Here is an 18,935-nt window from a genome sequence, read left to right as displayed (position 1 = left end):
GCACATCAATCCTTGGCAAGCGACTTGCATGGTCGAAGCTTCTTCAATTCGAAGTTACTTCGGATTTTCGTATTGGTTTCAATGATCTGGGATGGGAGTTCTAGGTCTATTATGACTTTGAATGATAACTCAGAATGATTGAGCTGTCAAATCGTAATATCATTTATTAGCTCATAGGGGAAAAGCCTGAGGCATAAAAACCCATGACAATATAACGTCTTATTTTACATGTATTATCGTTATGTGTACATCCTATCATTACATGATATCAGATCGGCTTAATGAAACGTACGTCGCCCGTTTGACTCACACCATAGCAATCTCGCGTATATGATACGTTGGTTTTTGCGTTATTTTCGTGTTCTGTACCGGGCGATCTTGAGCCGTCGTCGTCCCCTCGGTCAGAAGTTCACTGTCAAAGGATCGGAGAATCTTGAGCCGTTGCCGTTCTCTCGATCTCTATGACAAGAACTGTTTTCGTCAACCTCGTTACGTTAGATGTGTATTGGCCTCAGGCCTCATCGTGAACATGTTTTCCGAAGCGAGTCGTTCTGACGACTGCAGACGACTGGTACAAATTCGCGTGCGCGTCTGCTCATCCGCGAAAATCAGACACGAGTGCTGCCACGAGTCGATAGAACACGGCGATTTCGAGAAACTACGATGGCGCGATATCCAACGACCTTTAGTCACCAAACACGACTTTAGACTAATTGTAAGTCGACTACGTGCAATCATTATTTCTCTCGAAATGACGTCTATACAGCATCTGAACGAATCTTTCAAAATCAGCCAGGTTTATTTATGAAAATTCAAAGGAGTGAATGTCGCTGCGGTTTTTGGGGACGAAAAATATTTTGTCTCAGAATTTTTGTCTCGATTTCCATGAATCTTTTTCTATGAAATGTACCCTCACAAATTCAAATACATAAGGCAACCAGAATATCGCAGGATCAAAAGCAGCAAAAATGCAATGAAATTTGTCCGTTTTTCTGCAGTAACTTTCGAAGAGTTATAATGTTAGAGATTTCGGACTACCCGCAACCGTTTATTCTAGCGAAACTACGTCGATATGTCTGCATGTCTTCATTCTAACAATCCTTAAACCATCTAAAACTTTGCACAATAATCAAAAAAAATATTTTTAATCTCAGAATTGATTTTGAGGAACATGTTTTACTAGTTGGAAAAAAGGCTTCCGGCTTTCCAAAACGATAACTAGAATATCGTGGAACCAACAGTTGCAAAATTTTCTCTTACATGATCCATGCCATGTCTTGTAATTCAGGTATAGTACATAGTACGTGATTATCGATGTTTATCAGAACATTTTACCACGCAACATTAGATCAGTATGCATGTACAACATTCGTAATCATTGATTTATACAGGTATCTAATTTTACGTACATGTTGTCACATTGTTTATTAATCTCACATTCACTTCTCTTTCCATGGTGGAATAACATAACTACGAACATACCCCTTAACGAATATAATCTTAATTATATATTTTCCTACGGAAGCAAAGAGGAAAAAAATTGCGAAGTATTGAATCCATGCCCACTTCAATTCTTCCCATAGTCCAGGCCGATAGTGAATCATTTCCTCGGAATAAAATATTTCCGTTTGTACGACAGTTTCTTTTTCGACGGAAAATCCTCTCTCCCACGTCAATTTGTCATTTGCAATTTGAATCGCGACTTAAATTCAAACACAATATTCAAATATTAATAATAATTTTCTGTAAATTTCAAATTATAATCCAATGATCAGTTCAACTTACATTTCCTTCTTGCATTTTCTGTGAGCAATTCGAACAGTGTAAAATCATTTATATCTGTAGAATAATTGTAAATATCATGGATGCCCTGATTGTGCAATAGAATTTTCTGATCCAATCGCAAATCACCAACGATCGAGATTCTCTGAACATTTGTAGGTGTTGTGTATTGAAGAGCAGCCATTGTTTCCATTGCCAGTTTATTTCTCTCCTAAAATTCATAAGTAATAAAATGTAATTTCATTTTGTCACTGTCAGATTATTTTTATATCATTCATGTGATAATTATGTATATCTAAATAAATTTAATGGTAAGTAAACAAACCCTCAACTCGTAGTTGAAGAATAGTAAAAGCCTGACGGAATTTATCGGGATTTTGGCAAAGAAACACAATTCGAATTTCAAAGCATCGTTTAGCCCATCGTTATTGTAGTCAAATTCCTTTACCTGAATGTTCAAAATAACAATATTGAATAAATGAAACAATATTGACACTGTTCATATTTACAATACTGGAAGATCACACCTGTATCAACTTGAAATAATGATTAATGTATTAATAATTTATTAATAATAATGTGCCACCTTTGTTATTGTACAACTATCCGTAATGCTGTTACCCTTGTAACTACGAAAAGTAGAACAAATAATTGGGCCGACATCGTCGTTACTCTCGGCTATCAATAAATATTTACGTTTAAATATTATATTCGGTTTTTCTGTGTACGCGTAATTCCGGACCGAAAAGCCTGGAATTCGATAGACAAAGTTGGGTAAACAATTAATGGAATTCAATTTACAACTGCACACAAGTATTGCTTAAAGTTGGAAACTCGCCTCCTGTCAAATGAATTACAATAATTGGAATTAATAGTATTGACAATGTAACAAGTAGAACAACGAGCGTTCCGCGAGAGCGTAAATTTGATTTATATTTATATTGCACGCACTCGGAAAATATATCAACCACCGGCATGTTGCCGCTTCTGGTTGCTTAGGCAACTGTCGTAAACTGTGGAAAATAAAGTACACACGAGGCTAGAAAGTTGTCCCCTTAATTTTTCTAATTTGAAGATGGCGCTGGGTGTCGCATGCAGTGTTCATTTTTTCCGCTCGAATCTACCTAACAATAAAAGTATTTTTTACTGCATAGTTTAATTCACATCGACTCAATGTCTTAAAACGAAAGTTCAACAGTTTGCACGACGTTTTTTGTGCCTTGTAATTTCTTGAATTAATTTAAAACGGTTAGCTGTTTGCCAGTCTCGGCGCCATGTTGGAATTCTTAATTGCATGTTAATCAGATATACATAAGTATTTACATAGTAAAAGATGAACCGATTACATGAATGATTATGTGATTATGTGTCGATAATATTTATAATAAATTGGAAATATGCAATTGTACTAATGGGATCTTAACGTATAATATATAATAAAATTATAATATTATAATATATATTATTTACAAAGGTAGATGTAAAAAATTATTCTTGTCGTCTGTAGTTATTTACAAATTGCAAACGTATTACTGATATTTAATCAGAACGTGTTTGTGTTTTACTGGAAATCGTTGAATCTCTATACAAATACACTTGACTAAGAATGGAAAGGTCTACCATCACTTGAAGAGCTCCACATATTCCAAATTGCACAGGAGCTTCGCGCGCAATGAAGTAGCATGTTTTGAACGTGTCGCCCATGGTCCACATGGCCACCATTGTAATACTGGGAACATAATCAATGCGTTAGATAAAACAGAAAGACACCAGCGATGTAAATTTTTACGGGTATATCGTTTGGAAGCAATATTTTATTTTTGACCTGAAACTAAAAACGGTTTTTACACAGTAAAAAGGAAAAAAAATACCTAACTGGAGAATATCTCTTAAATTCAATTTTAAAAGGTCGTTCTCGAAATTCAAAGGTTCTCATTTAACTTACACAGAGAAGGAGTTGTTTTCTTTTAAATTGTTACCACTGAGGCACATTTAATTGTACAGAATTGATCCTGGCAGTGTTTTATAGCAAATTAAATTCTCTGCGAAAGAGTCCATTGAGCGAAATCAGCAGCTCAAACGGTTCAAAAGTTTTAAATCTAAAATGATTTTTGTTTAATTTCGTTTATACATGTCTGTACTAGATAAATTATTCACTTTACCGTAAAAATTCAAATTACAAATTTCAAACGTGTTCAAGTTCGGTGGTAACATCAGAAAACAGAAATAACATCTTTCCCATGTTACTTAAATAGGAAAGCTTCAAATTCCAAGACAAGCATTTTGAAATTGGCCTTAAGTAATAGCCACTTATAACAATTTTCAATTTGCTAAATATAACAAGTTTTGAGGTAGGAGAAAAAAAAATTTCGGAAAACCCTAATATACATACTTCCAGCATATAAAATAAAACATGTCAAATACTCAAACATATCGAGATGAATACGCAATTGTTTTGCATCATTATTTCAAGGACAAGCAGAAAATATCGAAGAAAGCCTATGGTTTGTTGTGTATGTGTTGGTTGTTTATAAGAAAGAATCAATTATACAAAGCCTCACCTCATTCCATCCGTTGACTGATTACGGAAGTTGTGAAGCAATTGAGGAACACCAAGCATTGCTTCTGTTAGAACTGCGAGCAGTCCAACCATCTCAACAAATATTAACACATCCACAAAAAGATACGTGATCACAGCACCCACTGCTCCAAATAGCAGTATAAAATCCAGGTAGGATTGAAAGTCTGTCCATTGCCAAAAGAATTTAATGTCCAAATCTATTCAAATTATCTGTTTTTAAGTGAGTTACCTATAACTATGCTTTGTTTAGATTGTGTAAATAAATATGTATATCGATATAAAGATGTGTAAGAATTTCAATCAATCCTTCAATAGCACAAAAATTGTACATATATGAATACAATAATTGCAAATATGTAAATATATTCATTTATTTTCGATTTACACATACCTGTGAAGACTCTCTCCTTTGCTTTGATGATCTGGTTTTTGTTCTTTACGCTAATGCATAGTTTTATCATGACTAACATGGTTATATTCATCAGTATGCTTTGAAGTAAAAGAGGAGTTTCGAAATGCTTTCCAAACCTGACAATATAAAGAATGAAAGAAGTAAAATGAATAATACGAGTATGTTGGTATCAAGTCTTAGCGACAGATACTAACCAGAATAAGATGCGTAAAGTATTGGCAATAAGCAACGCGAGACATACATAGAGTGAAAACCCTTCAGAATCCTCTTTACGTTTAATCTCTCGATACTGAGGAATGTATGGCACAACACCGCCAAATATCATCGCTCCAGAAGCAACGTAGCTAGCCAGCTTTGTGATGCTTAATTCTTCATGGCCTTCAAAAATGTCACCCATTTTTACTGAACTCTGTGAAATACTGGTGATTCTGAACGTTCGAGAAATTATCAATCTTCTTGAGGTTATGTTGATAATAGGAAATTTTATTCCTTATAGGAACATCATGATGATAAATTATTGTAAAGATGAATAGGCCTAACTTTCAAAGATACTTCATGTGAAATTCATATATCAATAGTAAGCTATGTAATCTTTCAATTTATATACTATATGATAGGGTTTGGTGATTCATATTTCTTGTATACAAACAATCTGGATGAATTTGGTTGTTAAATGGTGTACAGCATGTGTATAGATGGCATATAAATGCGTATACGTGGCATACACAATACATGAGATTGCAAAACTGTATACCATATACCTATAATGGATTGGCAGCACTGAAACCAGTTTATGTCTTTTTTGCGCTCTGCATCGTTGACAAGCCTCTATCTCACTCTGAAGGAATTTAGTATAGTGCTAGGGTGTAGTGGTAAAAACTGGATTAGATTCTCTAGGAATCCCGTCCTCCTCGGTAGTACGCAGTGGTTTGAACAATTCTTTACGAGTCAGAGAAAGTTTACCAATAATGAAGCATAACATTAAAAATTTCCTGAAAGTGAGATATAGTTTGCAGTTTACAATTTTCAGGAGAAGGAGAGACGTACCCAAAATTTTTGTCAGTGCAGACAATCAATGATAGAATTTCACCCTAGGAATACGACCAATTCCGTGTACTAGGGTGTACAGAATGTGAAGTGACATAGAAAATAATGAATCACACGTAAGTATATGTATACACACCAGCTTACACCGTGGCACGCATATATATATATATATATTTAGGTAAAAAAGTTCCCTGATCGACGTGTGGTTGAGGGTATCAGCCATGCATCAGCATTAATGGAGAAGTAAATGTAAATATAAAGAAATGGATCAGACAGTGACTGAAGAAAATTTGCAACAGATATGCGCGAAATTATCTGACACGGAGGTACAAGTTAAATCAATATTCCTAAACCTTTCACACTGTATGATGCATTGGAGAGTCAATGATAAATGTTTGATTTCATTATTTTTCAGGTCGCTGTAAACAATGAATTGGATCTTATTTTGTCCAGATATTGCCATGTCGAAGCGAAATTGCAGAATATCAGTAAAGTTCTTCCTAATCTTACAATAATCCATTCCGAAGCTGACAAACTGGGAGAAATGATCACGTTTACCAACAGGCTTGCTGAAAATGTTAGCGCCAAAGTTAGACGACTGGATTTAGCACGTGTATGATATACACTTAATTTTATATGCATCTCATTTGTTCATTCTTTTAAGATTTACTGTTTTATTTAAACATTATCTACTCAGCTGTAACTCATCTATTCGATCATTCATTTATATATTTACTTATTCATTCAATTACTCAGTATCATCGGCTGAAACCTTTTGCAATTGTTACTATTTTTGCCTTACTAATATTTGTTAAATTAATCTTACATACCCTCGCCAAAATTATTTTCTCAGAATTTTCTCATAATTGAAAAAATTGAAACCATTAAAGATATTCAGTTTAAAAATGTGCAATAAAGAAATTCATAGATTGAATTATTTCATTAGTTTAAGTGAATACAATTTTGAATTGAATTTCAGAGCTCGTAAGACTGCTCTCTTTAGCAAAGAATGTCATAAACATTCAGTGAGCCCAAAACTTCTCTTATAGGTTTTTCCCTTCCCTCAATCTTTCACTTTTTTACCCTTTCCGCTTCCATAGTTCTTTCAGATGCTTAAATCTTACTTAGTATTTCTATAGTTTTAAATATTATTATAATTTTTTGTTCATAGAGCAGAGTATCCGAGTGCCAGAATCGAGTGCACGATGTTCTCGATTTACAGCTGTGCAGTCAAGGTGTTGCTACAGCATTACGGAATGAGGATTATGAACAAGGTGCTGCCCATGTGCATCGCTATTTATCCATGGATAGGCAACTCCTGGAGCGAACAGCTCAAGACGTTTCTGGAGATCACACAAGCATTTCAAGTTCACTAGTTACACTTCAGCAGGCTGCGCACCAGCTCAGAACAGTCATAACTCACAAGTTTGACGAGGCGGTAAAAGACGAAGACTTGGCGTCTGTCGAACGATTTTTCAAAATATTTCCTCTATTGGGAATGCACAACGAAGGCCTCAGCAAATTTTGCCAGTATCTGTGCACCAAGGTAACTGTTTGTCAAAATAAAATGAATGTGTGTATGATCTATACATTTTTTATCTTATCTAATTTTTCATTCAAGCTCCAAGAAACTGCACAAAAAAACTTGAAAGCTGCACTCGATGCTAAACAGACAGACAAACGAGCATCAGTCATTTACGCGGACACAATGACCCTCTTGTTTGAAGGAATCGCACGAGTCATTGAAATTCATCAACCAATTATAGAAACTTTTTACGGCCCTGGAAAGTTGCTACCTACAGTCGTCATTTTGCAAAAAGAATGTGATAGGTAAAATAAACTTGTCTCAATGTTTAGTCACATTGTTGCACAGTTTCATTCACAAATTTGATTTTATAATTGAGGGATTTTTGTATTCAACTATCTTCCGTTTGAGGATTAATTCTGTTGCCTTCATTTGTAGGCAGATAAAAAAAATCGTCAGAGAATTTATGGTACATAGAAATGTTTCGAAAAAAGTACATGCAATAAATGAACTGCTTCGCAAACAGAGTGCAGACAAAATTGATCCAAAGGATCTTGACTTACTCCTTGGGGAAATAACAATAATGCATTCTCGTGCCGAACTATACATCAGATTTCTACGAAGAAGAATAAGCGTGAGTCAACTGTATTTCATGATTGTTAAGTAACATGTCAAATAACATGTGATAGGTCCTCAAAACCACGAACTTGTACCCAAAATGATATATAATGCCAATGTATGCTATAAAGCTTTGACTTTCTGCATTAACAGAACGACTTGGAGATAGGTGTAGCGAACATTGATCAGCGAAAAGATCAACTTCAGGAATTTGAATTGTACATTGGTAAAAGTGAGCTAGCTCATGCGATGCAGGAGCTGCTAGGTGCTTATCTGGCATTGGAGAGATATTTTTTGGAGGAAAGCGTAAACAAAGCGGTTGGAATGGACACACTGGACCAAGATCAACAAACATCGAGTATGCTCGATGACGTTTTCTTCATAGTACGGAAATGTGTAAGGTGTGTTCGTAGTTTGAACGCGTAACTCCCTGGTTTATTCATTGAGGATGTATATATAAGTAGATAGCTGAAAAAGTGGTTTGATTTTGGGAATTTGTATCTCTACATCCAGCTGTACGAATAGATTAGGATTTGTTTTCTTCAAAAGTACGAGACTCGAGCTTCATTCACATGATCATTTTATTAGCATTAATTAATAAGAAGCATTGCTGTTAATGATACCGGCAACCATTTTGCTTGGTGACATGTTTAGCAATGGTAATTTGATTTCCCAAAATTCACTCATTTTTTCAGTCACCTGTTCATATCCCCTTAATTCAGGCAAGGTTTCAGACTATCAGATATTTTTCAGACGTGCTATCTCAAGCTGGAGCGTTGATGGTGTTTGCGCCGTTGTTAATATGGCCTGTGGCATTCTCGAAGGGGAATTTGCAAGCCAACTAAGAAGCAGACTGCGCCAAGGATATCCCGCAGGATACTTAGACTTGGCTCAAGCTTACAACGCTCTCCAGACGAGCATACAGCATGGTCGTTTACAAGCATCGGACACAGAACTTGCACGGCTCATGTTTTTGGTAGTATTTACTTCTCAGGGTTCAAAACTTTTCAGTAGATGTGATTTTGGACTGTCGTCTGCCTCCGTTTGGTCATGACGCTATCATAAGTTTTTAAAAACACGCTAATATGCGTCAAAACACAGATTCATTACAAAGTTTTCAAATTTACACTCATTTCAGGCGTACCTGAACAATACGGACGTCAGCATCGAACATGTCGAAACATTGACAAAGAGCCTTGGGGAAGAGATTGCAACGGCATTTCCCAATATGCGAGAAAAAGAGAGGGGTAAATTTGACAGCTGTTTGGCTGGATTACGAGGCGTGACGTCAACTTTGCGTGCGGTTGTCGACTATGGGTTAGAACAGTTACGTGCAAGCGCTGTCAAACCTAGAGTAACGCCTTGGGTGGATTCATTTTTGTCGTTAAATCATCACATAAACGAGGTAGAGTTGCAAAAATACCCGCGAGTAAAAAACGATCGAATAAATGGCCTCTGATCAAAAAATGAAATTGAAATACTCCATTACAGGATGAATTACTGGGATATGAAACCGAGGAACCGTTCGTTCAGACTCTCGTGATGAACTTGGAAGGGTTGCTGCAGGTGTTTAAAGGCGGACTCACACCTTCAAACTATGACGCACTGATCGGTATTCTCACAGCGGAAGTTACCGCCCGTTTCGAGAAAGTCGTTCTGAAATCAACTTTCAACAGGGTACATATTTCCAACAGGCTTATTCACCATCTGCACAGCTACTCACAATAGCACAAATAGCTCTGGTTTCAGTGAAAACAGGCAATTACGACGAATAGTGGCTGTGTTGATGGGTTTTTTTTCCATCTGCCTACGAGTAATTACTATTTTTGCTTTTTTTCTCGCTGCCCAGGCAGGCGGACTTGTACTTGACAAGGAAATACGAGCTCTGGCAGGCTACTTAGCCGCAGCAACTTCTTGGTCTGTGCGTGACAAGTTTGCAAGATTGACTCAAATCGCAACCGTTCTCAGTGTCGAAAAGGTTGAGGAACTCGCTGACTACTGTGGCGCTGATGCTGTCGCCTGGCGATTAACTCCTGCTGAGGTCAGACGCATCGCTTCTCTGAGAACAGACTTAAGACCTGAAGATATCAAGAGATTGAAATTGTAATTCGATATTACAGCTACTTGCATGTTTACGAGAACATGAATTGTGTAACAACAATGACAATACAACGTTATGGTATAGAAATGCTTTTTGATTTTTAACCCTCTCGAGAAATCGGCTTGTTTCACCTAAACTTTAGTGTTTAACGAAACCGTATTTCGATTAAATGCGCACAGAGTTTATGAAATATAATCTACATTCGATCAGTTTTTAATCACTGTTAGCCTTTGCAAATGCTTTGAAAGGTGGCGTATCGCTTTCAATTGCATAAAACAAAATATAAACGACATGTCTTCATGTTAAGATACACAACATAAACAATCGTGAATGCCAACCTCTGAATTTAAATTTAATTTGGGATCAGGATAATTGCGCAATGTCTGATTCAGGTGAAATTGTGAAAGAGAAAGATACTGTGAATCCGACAGCATATGACTGCAATATCTTGCTGCAAGAGAAAGGATCTGCTGAATGTGTAAAAAGAAATTTTGCATCACAGCCTTTAATTTGTTCGATGGATGAACAATTTTTGGCTAGAAAAATTTCCTCGGCTCCTAATATTGGGATAGAGATATCTTACGATGATTTATGCGGCAAATGGTCATTTCCGGATAATCCTGCATATCGGAGATACGATACTTCCTTGTTTCCTCAGATATGCACTTGGAAATTTATTGATGAAACTGATATGTTCTATTTGAGGCAATTTCAAGATGACAAACAAGCTGTTTTAGCATTAATTAGTAAACAGCTGCTTGCTTTGTGGTTAAATATTCATAAACCTAAGTTCTGGTGTATCGTAACGAAATATTTTGTCACCTTAAATTATTTCTACAAAAAATTACTTTTATCCAAAAGTACAATTGAGCAAAATTCGAATTTCATGCTATATGTTCTTTTTTAGTTACAGCTAAAAGAAGTAAAACTAATTGTTGTATTTTACAACATACATTGCTGATTAGAATTACTTGAAACTTGTTATGAATTTTCCACAGTAATGTAATTTCACTGTAAATAGATAATATTTATAAATATTACCCGTTTTCTATTTTTCGGAATGCATAATACCATTTTGTTCTTCACAAACGTTTTACAAATTTTTAATCAATAATGTAATGCATTCCCTATACCAACAAATTTTATTTTTGCTCAAATCACGTGTTGTGTTCACTGATAACTTTGTATCGTTGTAAAAGTTATGCGATTTTAATAAATTCATACATATAACATTCCAATTAATCAATTTCAGAAAAGAAGCTGCCGGATACAATTATATTTACTGGCACTAACAAAGAGATTTTCCTTCAATTGATCTGGGAAGTTTTCAGATTTGCAAGGTATGTGTTTGATTTTCAGATTCTAATTCTAGCATAGCAAATTGGTTTACTTACACAATACTTACAAAGCAGCGCCCAGCTTTCAGCCAATAAATACACAATGTTACATATTGTACAGTATTGTACAGGAAAGTAACCATGCCAATTGTAATTCACAGAGATAACGCATATAGCGAGATATCGATTTCCTCGTTGATTGGAATTTTTTACTTCACGCATCGTTATTTTCTAACAACAATTTGGCACACTGCTGATGATACATACGAATTTTTCAAGGAAAGTGTTCTGCTGCATTCTGTTATGGTCAGTTTGCATATTCGTGTGGCCTGAATGAGCTGTACATTACAAACAATTCGGAAAACAAATCAAAGAATTGATAATAGCACGTGAAATTCTGCCAAATATTCTGCTTCAAATCATTCTTTCAGCATCCACCGAAAAGCATCGAAATATTTACACCGACAGAAAGCAAGCAAGTGCTTGATTTATTCTGGACGATATACATGCGACAATTACCTTTGCTGAGACTTGTTTGTCTACCAAATTATAAATTGATACTGAGACTGGAAAATGAGTCTGCTCATTATCGTGGTAAAGAAGAGGACAAATTGTAACGTATTGGTGTTAAATTCAGCATCGGTATATTTTGGTCTGAGAAAAAATTAGCTGCAATGATATAATGTATTATTATAAAACATTCGTTGTTAGGTAAAAACGAGATGTTCACTACAAATTTGACTAACTTCTTGGCCTCGCTGGCACAAATATCATCACATTGATATATAAATGATACAAAAGTAAAAATACCATTGCCCATGGCAGACGCAGATTCTATCAGATAGCCTTCAGAGCTTCCTCACTTACTCGTCGACGACTGATAACCACAGTCGCGACTTTCGTCCAGCCCAGGATCGCTCTCAGCCTTGTTGATTGCATTTTTACTCCACCACTGGTTGTTCCTTCTCAACTCTTGAGTCAAATGTTCCATTTTTGGAAACCACCAAGAATTACCGCACACTGAAGTACGACGAGCATTTCTTATTGGACCAAGACAAGATTTCTGAAACGTAAAATTGTGACTTTCATGCTTCGTATGCGAGTAAAATATACCGTAAATAAATTATCTATTTATTTTCGACTTGTACTAACTTTTCCTATACGCGAATGGTTGGAGTTTGATGGATCGGTTCGACCGTTGGGAAAATTTGAAACGAAAGTTTGGGATGTTCTGTATCCATTATACACACTCTTCGTTCCTCTGCTGCACACAGAAGGCTTGTGGAGACGCTTTATTCTCTGTGTCAGTGCGCAATTAGCTCGTCGCAGTTCTCTGACTGTTGCCAGAAGTGCTCTGTACATAAAATAAGAGGTTTTTGTTCCATTTTCTAGTATCAATGGAGTATATCAGCTGAATCAAATGATGGGAGGAGAAAAAAATACCATTCAAGAAAGCTCTAGTACTGTTAATTGTACTGATAATAGTGAACACAAATCACATGACATATGTATTCTGTAATAGAAATAATCCTGGGTAAATTTGAATAATACAAGTTGAGGTATCAACGTGAGAAGGTTTTATAATTAGAACGTTCGAAGTATTTAAACTCTGGTCTTTTTGATCTCAATCGATTATTTTTGGTGCTACTTACTATTTTACAAATAGTTGTCGCCAGAGTGGATAAAAATAAGATTTGTTTGAGTACAGGACAACAGATGTTTGTCAATAATTACATTTGCAGTTGTAATTAACTACAACATAGAATTTATTCAATGTTTCCCAGTCAATTTGTGGAGATTTGGTCAATGGGCATATTAAGCTGCAAAATATTACAATCGGATCAAAAATACCAGAATTTAATCATTTCGAATGTTCTAATTTGTCAACCTTGCCTCAAGTTGTTGATTTCTTAGCTTGTGTTACTCGCATTTGCTTGTAATCATTTTTTACATAATATGGACATTCACCGTCATCGGTGCAAATAAAATGACTGGCGATGTTTCAAAGACATTTTTTTCTTTTTTCCCAATTTTGGATATAAAAAATAAAGCCTCTACATCCTTAAGCAGATATGATTCTCAAGTAAATTACGATGTTTGCTTATTTCTCCTAAATCTTAATATAGAAATTTTATAAATTGAAATCTATAAAACGGAATCCATTACTTTTTTTCAAATGCAAGCTGCATCACTTGCTGTTGTTTAACATTGAGCTTAGATGCCAATGTCTCAACCAAATTCTTCTGCTCATCCATCCAGGCGCGAATACATGACACCACATGTTGCGACTCAGTGCACAACTCTGACCGACTCACTGCAACTTGACTCAATTCGGCTGACATGCTGACAAGTGATTTTGCCTTCACCTGATACTCTTGTCGTAATTCAAGCAATGATCTATGCATATCTTGGAGCTACAACAAATATTTTTGTGTTCGATAAATTGTTACGAATAAAAGGAAGAGATTCAACCCCAAAGAGTTAAATAAGAAGCAGCGAATCGTTCCGTAACGTTTTGCTGTGCAATTTTCGAAGCGATTCAATATTTGTATAAATTTTTACTACGTTTACATATATGAAGAATTACCTCCGATACACATTTGAAATTTTTTTGTTCAAGTACGCTTTTCTTAGTAGAAAGATCGCAATTTTCTTCCAAAGATTGTTGCAACTGTTTTGATAAGCAGCATTTAACTTCTTCCATTTTCAATAATTTTTCTTGGAGAGAGCGGATCTGCAACCGGGAATCAAAACTGAGATTCAATATAATTGGAGAATGGAAATTCGTTATTTACATTTTCTGTCAAATTAGTGGTTTCAAATTATGTGTGTCATTTATGTATATTTTCAAAAGAATAAATAGACTGTTGAAAGTTAAGAAAAGTAAAAGTAAATACCGAATGTAAAGTAATTGTTCAATTGAGATTCGTTATTCGGTATGTACCTCAAATTGGGTTGCTGATTCTTTACACATGTTTGTTCTCAAATCCGTATGAACTTTTGCTAGTTCTGTACTTAATCTTTCATGCATATCATCTTCAATATTCTGGTGATATATGTACATATGTAACGTAAAATTATTGTGCACAAAATAGTTATTGAATAATCAACTTACACAGCTTGTGTGATTGTCAATTTGCGTCCTCAAATGCGTATTTTCAGTATCGTTACAACACATCAGCTCGTTCAGTTTCGCTTCTAGTTTATTAACTGTAATTCGCAGAGCGTTGCTGTCGTCTTTGTGCTTTTGACACTGTATAAATTGAACATCGTCAAAAAAATTTTCCATATTAATTTTGCTAGTGTACTTTGAATATCGAAACTCACTTCTTTTTGGACAGATTCCAGCTGATTGGCGTAACATTTGCTGTGGCATTGAGCCTGACAAAGTTGAGAACTTTTGGTCAAAAGCTCGTTGTGGGCATCCTCCAGTTCCTCGCTGAGTTTGTCAACGATATCTGACAGACGATTTTCCTCCTGCTCTGCTAATGATAATTTTGACAGCAAATTGTTTTCCTGAAAGTTGAAAGTTCGCTCAGGCATTAGAATTGAACTATTCCACAGTATTAGATAAAACTTATGACGAGTAATCTCGATTACCATCGATGTAAGTGTGCGTTGTAAATCAACCTCTCTCTTCGTTGCCTCGACCAAAAGCTCTTGGCTCTTGTTGAAATCTTGGGTTACTTTGCGATAATTATTCTCCATTAGAGATAACTGCGTCTGAACACCTTTCAACTGAAATATAAAATGTTCAGTGAGATTTGATTCAACATTTACAGCGGGCTAATTTTTTTATGCAATGATTCGCAAGTTACTCTTTTTTTCAAATCGTTGATGTCCTCACTTGCTTTGTTTTCGAATATACCTTGTTCCGCTTTCAGTATAGAGTTAGCATTCTAAAAAACGTGTATAGATTACAATTAAGACAATCAGAAATAAGCTAATCATACTTGTCGCTTCTTTACCATCATACCTTGAGAATTTGATGGTCGGCTTGTAGCTTCACCATGTCGTCTGATTTTTCTTGCAGTATCAGTTTTAGTGAAGAAACTCTGTCGCGAAGTACGGCTAATAATTCCTTGGAAACATTCAATTCGCCAAGACACTCTTCGGTCTGCTCTTCACTCAGTTGTAATTGTTTCTCCAACTGTTCCATGTAACGAGAATTCTCTGTTTTAGTTTCCTCAAAATCCTTGACCTGATCAGATAGCGCTTTCATCTGGATAATGCAATTTTCATCAGTGCCGCAATCAGTTACAAGATTTGCGAATTAGATATTGCCATAGTATTCAACTCTTATGAAGTCAAAAAGCAAAAGGCTTGCAATATTATTCTAACAAAGTTTAGGATCTCATAATGGAATATTTCCCCAATATTTCTTTTCCTTCAAAGTAAAAAAAGTTCAAATTTTGTTAAATTTTAGTTTGAAACAGGATTAATTTAAAATAAAAATCGAATTTTCACTAAAGTAAAAAAAATTAACTATGACTCAACATTGAGCAGATTTATTCTTCCCTGTCTGAATGATCTCTCACTGTAGAAGTATGTCAATAATTTGACATTAAGCATGACTGCATAAAAATATACACTTACTTCTTTGTTCTTCAGATTGACTTCATCGTGTAAGCGAGCAATTGTTTCTGCGCATCTTTTGAGCTTAAACTCAGTACTTTTTTTATCTAGTTGTAGAATCTCAAAATCCTTCCTCAGACGTTCGTTCAAGTTTTTCAATTCTTCGGTCCTCTAGAAATACGACCAAATACCAAGTTGATGTGATAATTATGAATACAAGTCCTGCATACTAGGGTGTCTAGTTTAGAAACAAAATTGTTTTTTTCTCTTTGCTTTCACTTGAAAAACTTGTGTTTAACAAAAACAAAATCCTCGTGGAAGGATATTTCTTAAATCCAATTAGAAAAGGTCACTCTTACGATTAAAAGTGTTTCCATCTAAATAACACGTGGAAGCTGTCATATGTTTTTAATTGTTAAATAATATCGGTTAACGTGAACCTGGAATCATTTTATATAAAATTAGATTGTCCACAAAAGTGTCCAGTGAGCGAGATTCGTAATTCAGCTGCAGATAAGCCTCGAAAGTTAATTTTATGTAAAAATTCATGTTTAAACATCATTGGTGGCTAAACTATGAACTTTAGAACAAAATTTTAATCATCTACAAAATAATTCTAGGATCAAGACTGCGTAACTAAATACAACTAAACTGTTAAAAATTAAAGAAAAAAGATTACATATTCCCCATGTAATTAATAGGAAAACGTTTAATTTCAAGAACAACCTCTCGAAATTGTATTAGAGACATATCGTTTGACATGAATTTTGTTTTTTGCTATACACAAGATTTTTGGCCTAAAGAGAAAAAAAATTTTGCTTCTCAATGAAGCCCTACTGTTGCACAGAAAATAATTGGATCAGTTCACGTAATCAGCGTTTACTCAAAGTAGCAAAGTTCGATGCGCATTTCATGGTTTCAACCAAGTACCTCTAATTCTTTCTTGAATTCCTTTAAAATCTTAAGTTCCTCCTCTTTGATTTTAGCTTCGTTGGCTAGTTTCGCTAAGTCACAGTTACATTGTTGAAGTTCATCCTTTACTACGACAGATTTGACTTGCTGATTGATAACATTAAACAACGATAAGCTCGGGGTATCGAATGAAATGCAAATAGAGATAGAAGGCGTGACAAGATTACCTCATTTTCCTTCAATTCTTGTTGCAAATGAATTTCTTTTTCCTTCAGTATTTGCAGCTCGTTCACTACAGCTTCAGTTTCTCTTGTATGATCGCCTAATTCCTGCTTCAAAGATTCATTTTCGCTCCGCAATTGCTCGACATCACCGTTAGATTTTCTCTCGGACTTCAATTCCTCTTCGAATATTTCTAAGTCTATTTTATACTTCTGTAGCTGTTTTCTCATGTCTTTATCTCTCTCAGTTGAAACCAATATTTTGTTTCGTAATTGCTTCTCAATGTTTTCGGACTTTTTCAATAAATCTTCCAAGTCTTTTATCTTCCTGCTGTGCATCTCTTCCATTTCTTTCATTCTGGCATCCTTCGAAGCCAGTTTGCTGGTCAAATCTTTCATCGCACAATTCTTCTCCTTCATGTTTGCTTTACAATTACTAATATCCGTTTGATAACCTTTTATCTCGTTTTCTCTCTTCGTTAAAATCGACCTGAAAAAGAAAAACTAACTATTATTTCGTTTCTAAGTCGATGGAGAGTTTTTTTTTTGTTCCAAGTTTACATTACTTCAGTTCTTGCAACTCTTCGCTTGCTTCTTGCCATAATCTTTTCAGATTTTTATATTTCTCTTCTAAACAGTTCTTCGACTTCACAAGATTTTCCATCTGGAACGATACTTTATGTATGCGATGTTACTGTTTTAACTGTCAAGTTAACTGATCCGCTACAATTACCTTAGTTGAGATGGTTTCGTATTCTTTGCGGCGATTCTGTAGCTGTTCCTAGAATATTGTCAGAGTATTAGAACAAGTATATTATTCACCCAGGTTACAAATGTATACTTAACATTTAACATTATACATCAACTTTGGAATATTTTGCAATCATGTTTAAAGAGTTATTAAAACGCTTGGATTCGATATTTCATTGACACGGAAATAAAAAAGTACCAATCGACAATACTCGAAATAAACAGAGCTGATAGTAATGTGATAAATCTTTATTTTACACTTACAGGAGTATAATGGAATTCTGTAGAAATCTTTAATACACTACCTGTATTGTACTCAATACGGCAAAATATGCAGAGTGTAAATTAGTGACAATTAAAGAATTGTCCATTTGCTCTATCTTCTGTCTCAGCTGATGGACTGCTTCCCGTTGAAACTCTAAGATTGTGTCTTGCTTGGCAGCCTCGCAAATAAACGATATATTAAAGTAATAAGATAGTGCTATTCTGAGTATACGAGCTAAATTTTGTGTCGATAGTGTTATTTATTCAAAAATCTTACCTCTTCAAAGCATTGGCTGTACTGATATTGAGTTTCGTTTAAATATAGTGTCAGTAATTGAATTGCTTCGTCTTTATCGTTAAGCTGTAATTAACACAAGATACATAATATTTATAATATTATGAAAAATTTTCATAATAATCGCAACTGCGTAAATAAAAATTGGTGTTTTTCAGAAAAAGCAACAGATTTGCAAAATCTATCATCTTCAACAACAGTTCAACCGAGCAACGTGCGAATTTTTCACATGCGCAAGCACGAATCAAATAACTTGTACGATTCCTGACCGTTATACATCTGAAACGATAGAATTTCAGAACAGGTATTCTTAGCGGTAAGAACAGTTCACCTAAGTTTTTCACGAAATTATTACAGTAGAAATGGATATACACAGGATTGCATTGCATAGCCTGCTATAACAACACATCATTGGATGGCATTTAACAGATACTCTAAAGAAACCAAACTCATGCTCTTAATATTAAATTTAATTAAATTCCACAATTACATTATAATGATGTAATAGATTTTGA

General features: G+C 35.1%; 3 protein-coding genes across 6 annotated transcripts; 1 reads left to right on the top strand and 2 right to left on the bottom strand.

Moving 5' to 3' along the window:
• Positions 1 to 1,012: 1,012 nt before the first annotated feature.
• LOC124211639 (uncharacterized) lies at positions 1,013 to 5,513 on the bottom strand. 2 transcript variants are annotated; one of them, XM_046610935.2, is made up of 7 exons: positions 4,970 to 5,513; positions 4,755 to 4,891; positions 4,344 to 4,527; positions 3,403 to 3,511; positions 2,108 to 2,230; positions 1,786 to 1,993; positions 1,013 to 1,702 (listed from the first exon to the last, which is right to left on the bottom strand). In XM_046610935.2, exons 1-7 carry the CDS (start codon positions 5,170 to 5,172, stop codon positions 1,440 to 1,442), a joined length of 1,227 nt encoding a protein of 408 aa, XP_046466891.1. In that variant the 5' UTR covers positions 5,173 to 5,513; the 3' UTR covers positions 1,013 to 1,439. The 2 variants fall into 2 exon arrangements, with proteins under 2 accessions (XP_046466891.1, XP_046466890.1); XM_046610934.2 differs by having other exon boundaries at positions 4,344 to 4,560; positions 4,970 to 5,511.
• Positions 5,514 to 5,609: 96 nt separating this feature from the next.
• Positions 5,610 to 10,153, top strand: Cog4 (conserved oligomeric Golgi complex subunit 4). Its single transcript, XM_046610926.2, has 11 exons — positions 5,610 to 5,938; positions 6,001 to 6,148; positions 6,238 to 6,435; positions 6,994 to 7,368; positions 7,444 to 7,652; positions 7,786 to 7,981; positions 8,119 to 8,366; positions 8,719 to 8,941; positions 9,104 to 9,370; positions 9,457 to 9,642; positions 9,815 to 10,153. The coding sequence occupies exons 2-11, from the start codon at positions 6,086 to 6,088 to the stop codon at positions 10,070 to 10,072; spliced, it is 2,223 nt and encodes a 740-aa protein (XP_046466882.1). The 5' UTR covers positions 5,610 to 5,938; positions 6,001 to 6,085; the 3' UTR covers positions 10,073 to 10,153.
• A 1,070-nt stretch (positions 10,154 to 11,223) lies between these two features.
• On the bottom strand, positions 11,224 to 18,747 carry LOC124211631 (early endosome antigen 1-like). Of its 3 annotated transcripts, none has more exons than XM_046610919.1 (15): positions 18,403 to 18,747; positions 18,167 to 18,304; positions 17,845 to 17,892; positions 17,678 to 17,775; positions 17,118 to 17,601; positions 16,000 to 16,149; positions 15,380 to 15,625; positions 15,222 to 15,302; positions 15,004 to 15,141; positions 14,731 to 14,919; positions 14,519 to 14,656; positions 13,991 to 14,137; positions 13,570 to 13,817; positions 12,556 to 12,757; positions 11,224 to 12,466 (listed from the first exon to the last, which is right to left on the bottom strand). In XM_046610919.1, exons 2-15 carry the CDS (start codon positions 18,230 to 18,232, stop codon positions 12,263 to 12,265), a joined length of 2,439 nt encoding a protein of 812 aa, XP_046466875.1. In that variant the 5' UTR covers positions 18,233 to 18,304; positions 18,403 to 18,747; the 3' UTR covers positions 11,224 to 12,262. The 3 variants fall into 3 exon arrangements, with proteins under 3 accessions (XP_046466875.1, XP_046466876.1, XP_046466877.1); XM_046610920.1 differs by having other exon boundaries at positions 15,380 to 15,553; XM_046610921.1 differs by lacking the exon at positions 15,222 to 15,302.
• Positions 18,748 to 18,935: the final 188 nt, after the last annotated feature.

This window comes from Neodiprion pinetum, chromosome 2 (assembly GCF_021155775.2).
Source record: "Neodiprion pinetum isolate iyNeoPine1 chromosome 2, iyNeoPine1.2, whole genome shotgun sequence".
Classification (NCBI taxonomy): domain Eukaryota; kingdom Metazoa; phylum Arthropoda; class Insecta; order Hymenoptera; family Diprionidae; genus Neodiprion; species Neodiprion pinetum.
This window is presented reverse-complemented; position numbering and strand designations above follow the sequence as displayed.

Coding starts and splice junctions, on each gene's coding strand:
- LOC124211639 (XM_046610934.2), bottom strand. CDS start 5,172: ATGGGTGACATTTTTGAAGGCCATGAAGAATTAAGCATCACAAAGCTG. Junction 2,231..3,402: donor GTGGAGCTCTTCAAGTGATG/GTAGACCTTTCC, acceptor TTGAACATTCAG/GTAAAGGAATTTGACTACAA. Junction 1,994..2,107: donor TCTTCAACTACGAGTTGAGG/GTTTGTTTACTT, acceptor TATGAATTTTAG/GAGAGAAATAAACTGGCAAT.
- Cog4 (XM_046610926.2), top strand. CDS start 6,086: ATGGATCAGACAGTGACTGAAGAAAATTTGCAACAGATATGCGCGAAA. Junction 6,149..6,237: donor CGAAATTATCTGACACGGAG/GTACAAGTTAAA, acceptor ATTATTTTTCAG/GTCGCTGTAAACAATGAATT. Junction 7,653..7,785: donor TTGCAAAAAGAATGTGATAG/GTAAAATAAACT, acceptor CTTCATTTGTAG/GCAGATAAAAAAAATCGTCA.
- LOC124211631 (XM_046610919.1), bottom strand. CDS start 18,232: ATGGACAATTCTTTAATTGTCACTAATTTACACTCTGCATATTTTGCC. Junction 14,920..15,003: donor AACGCACACTTACATCGATG/GTAATCGAGATT, acceptor TTCAACTTTCAG/GAAAACAATTTGCTGTCAAA. Junction 13,818..13,990: donor ATTTCAAATGTGTATCGGAG/GTAATTCTTCAT, acceptor TATTTGTTGTAG/CTCCAAGATATGCATAGATC.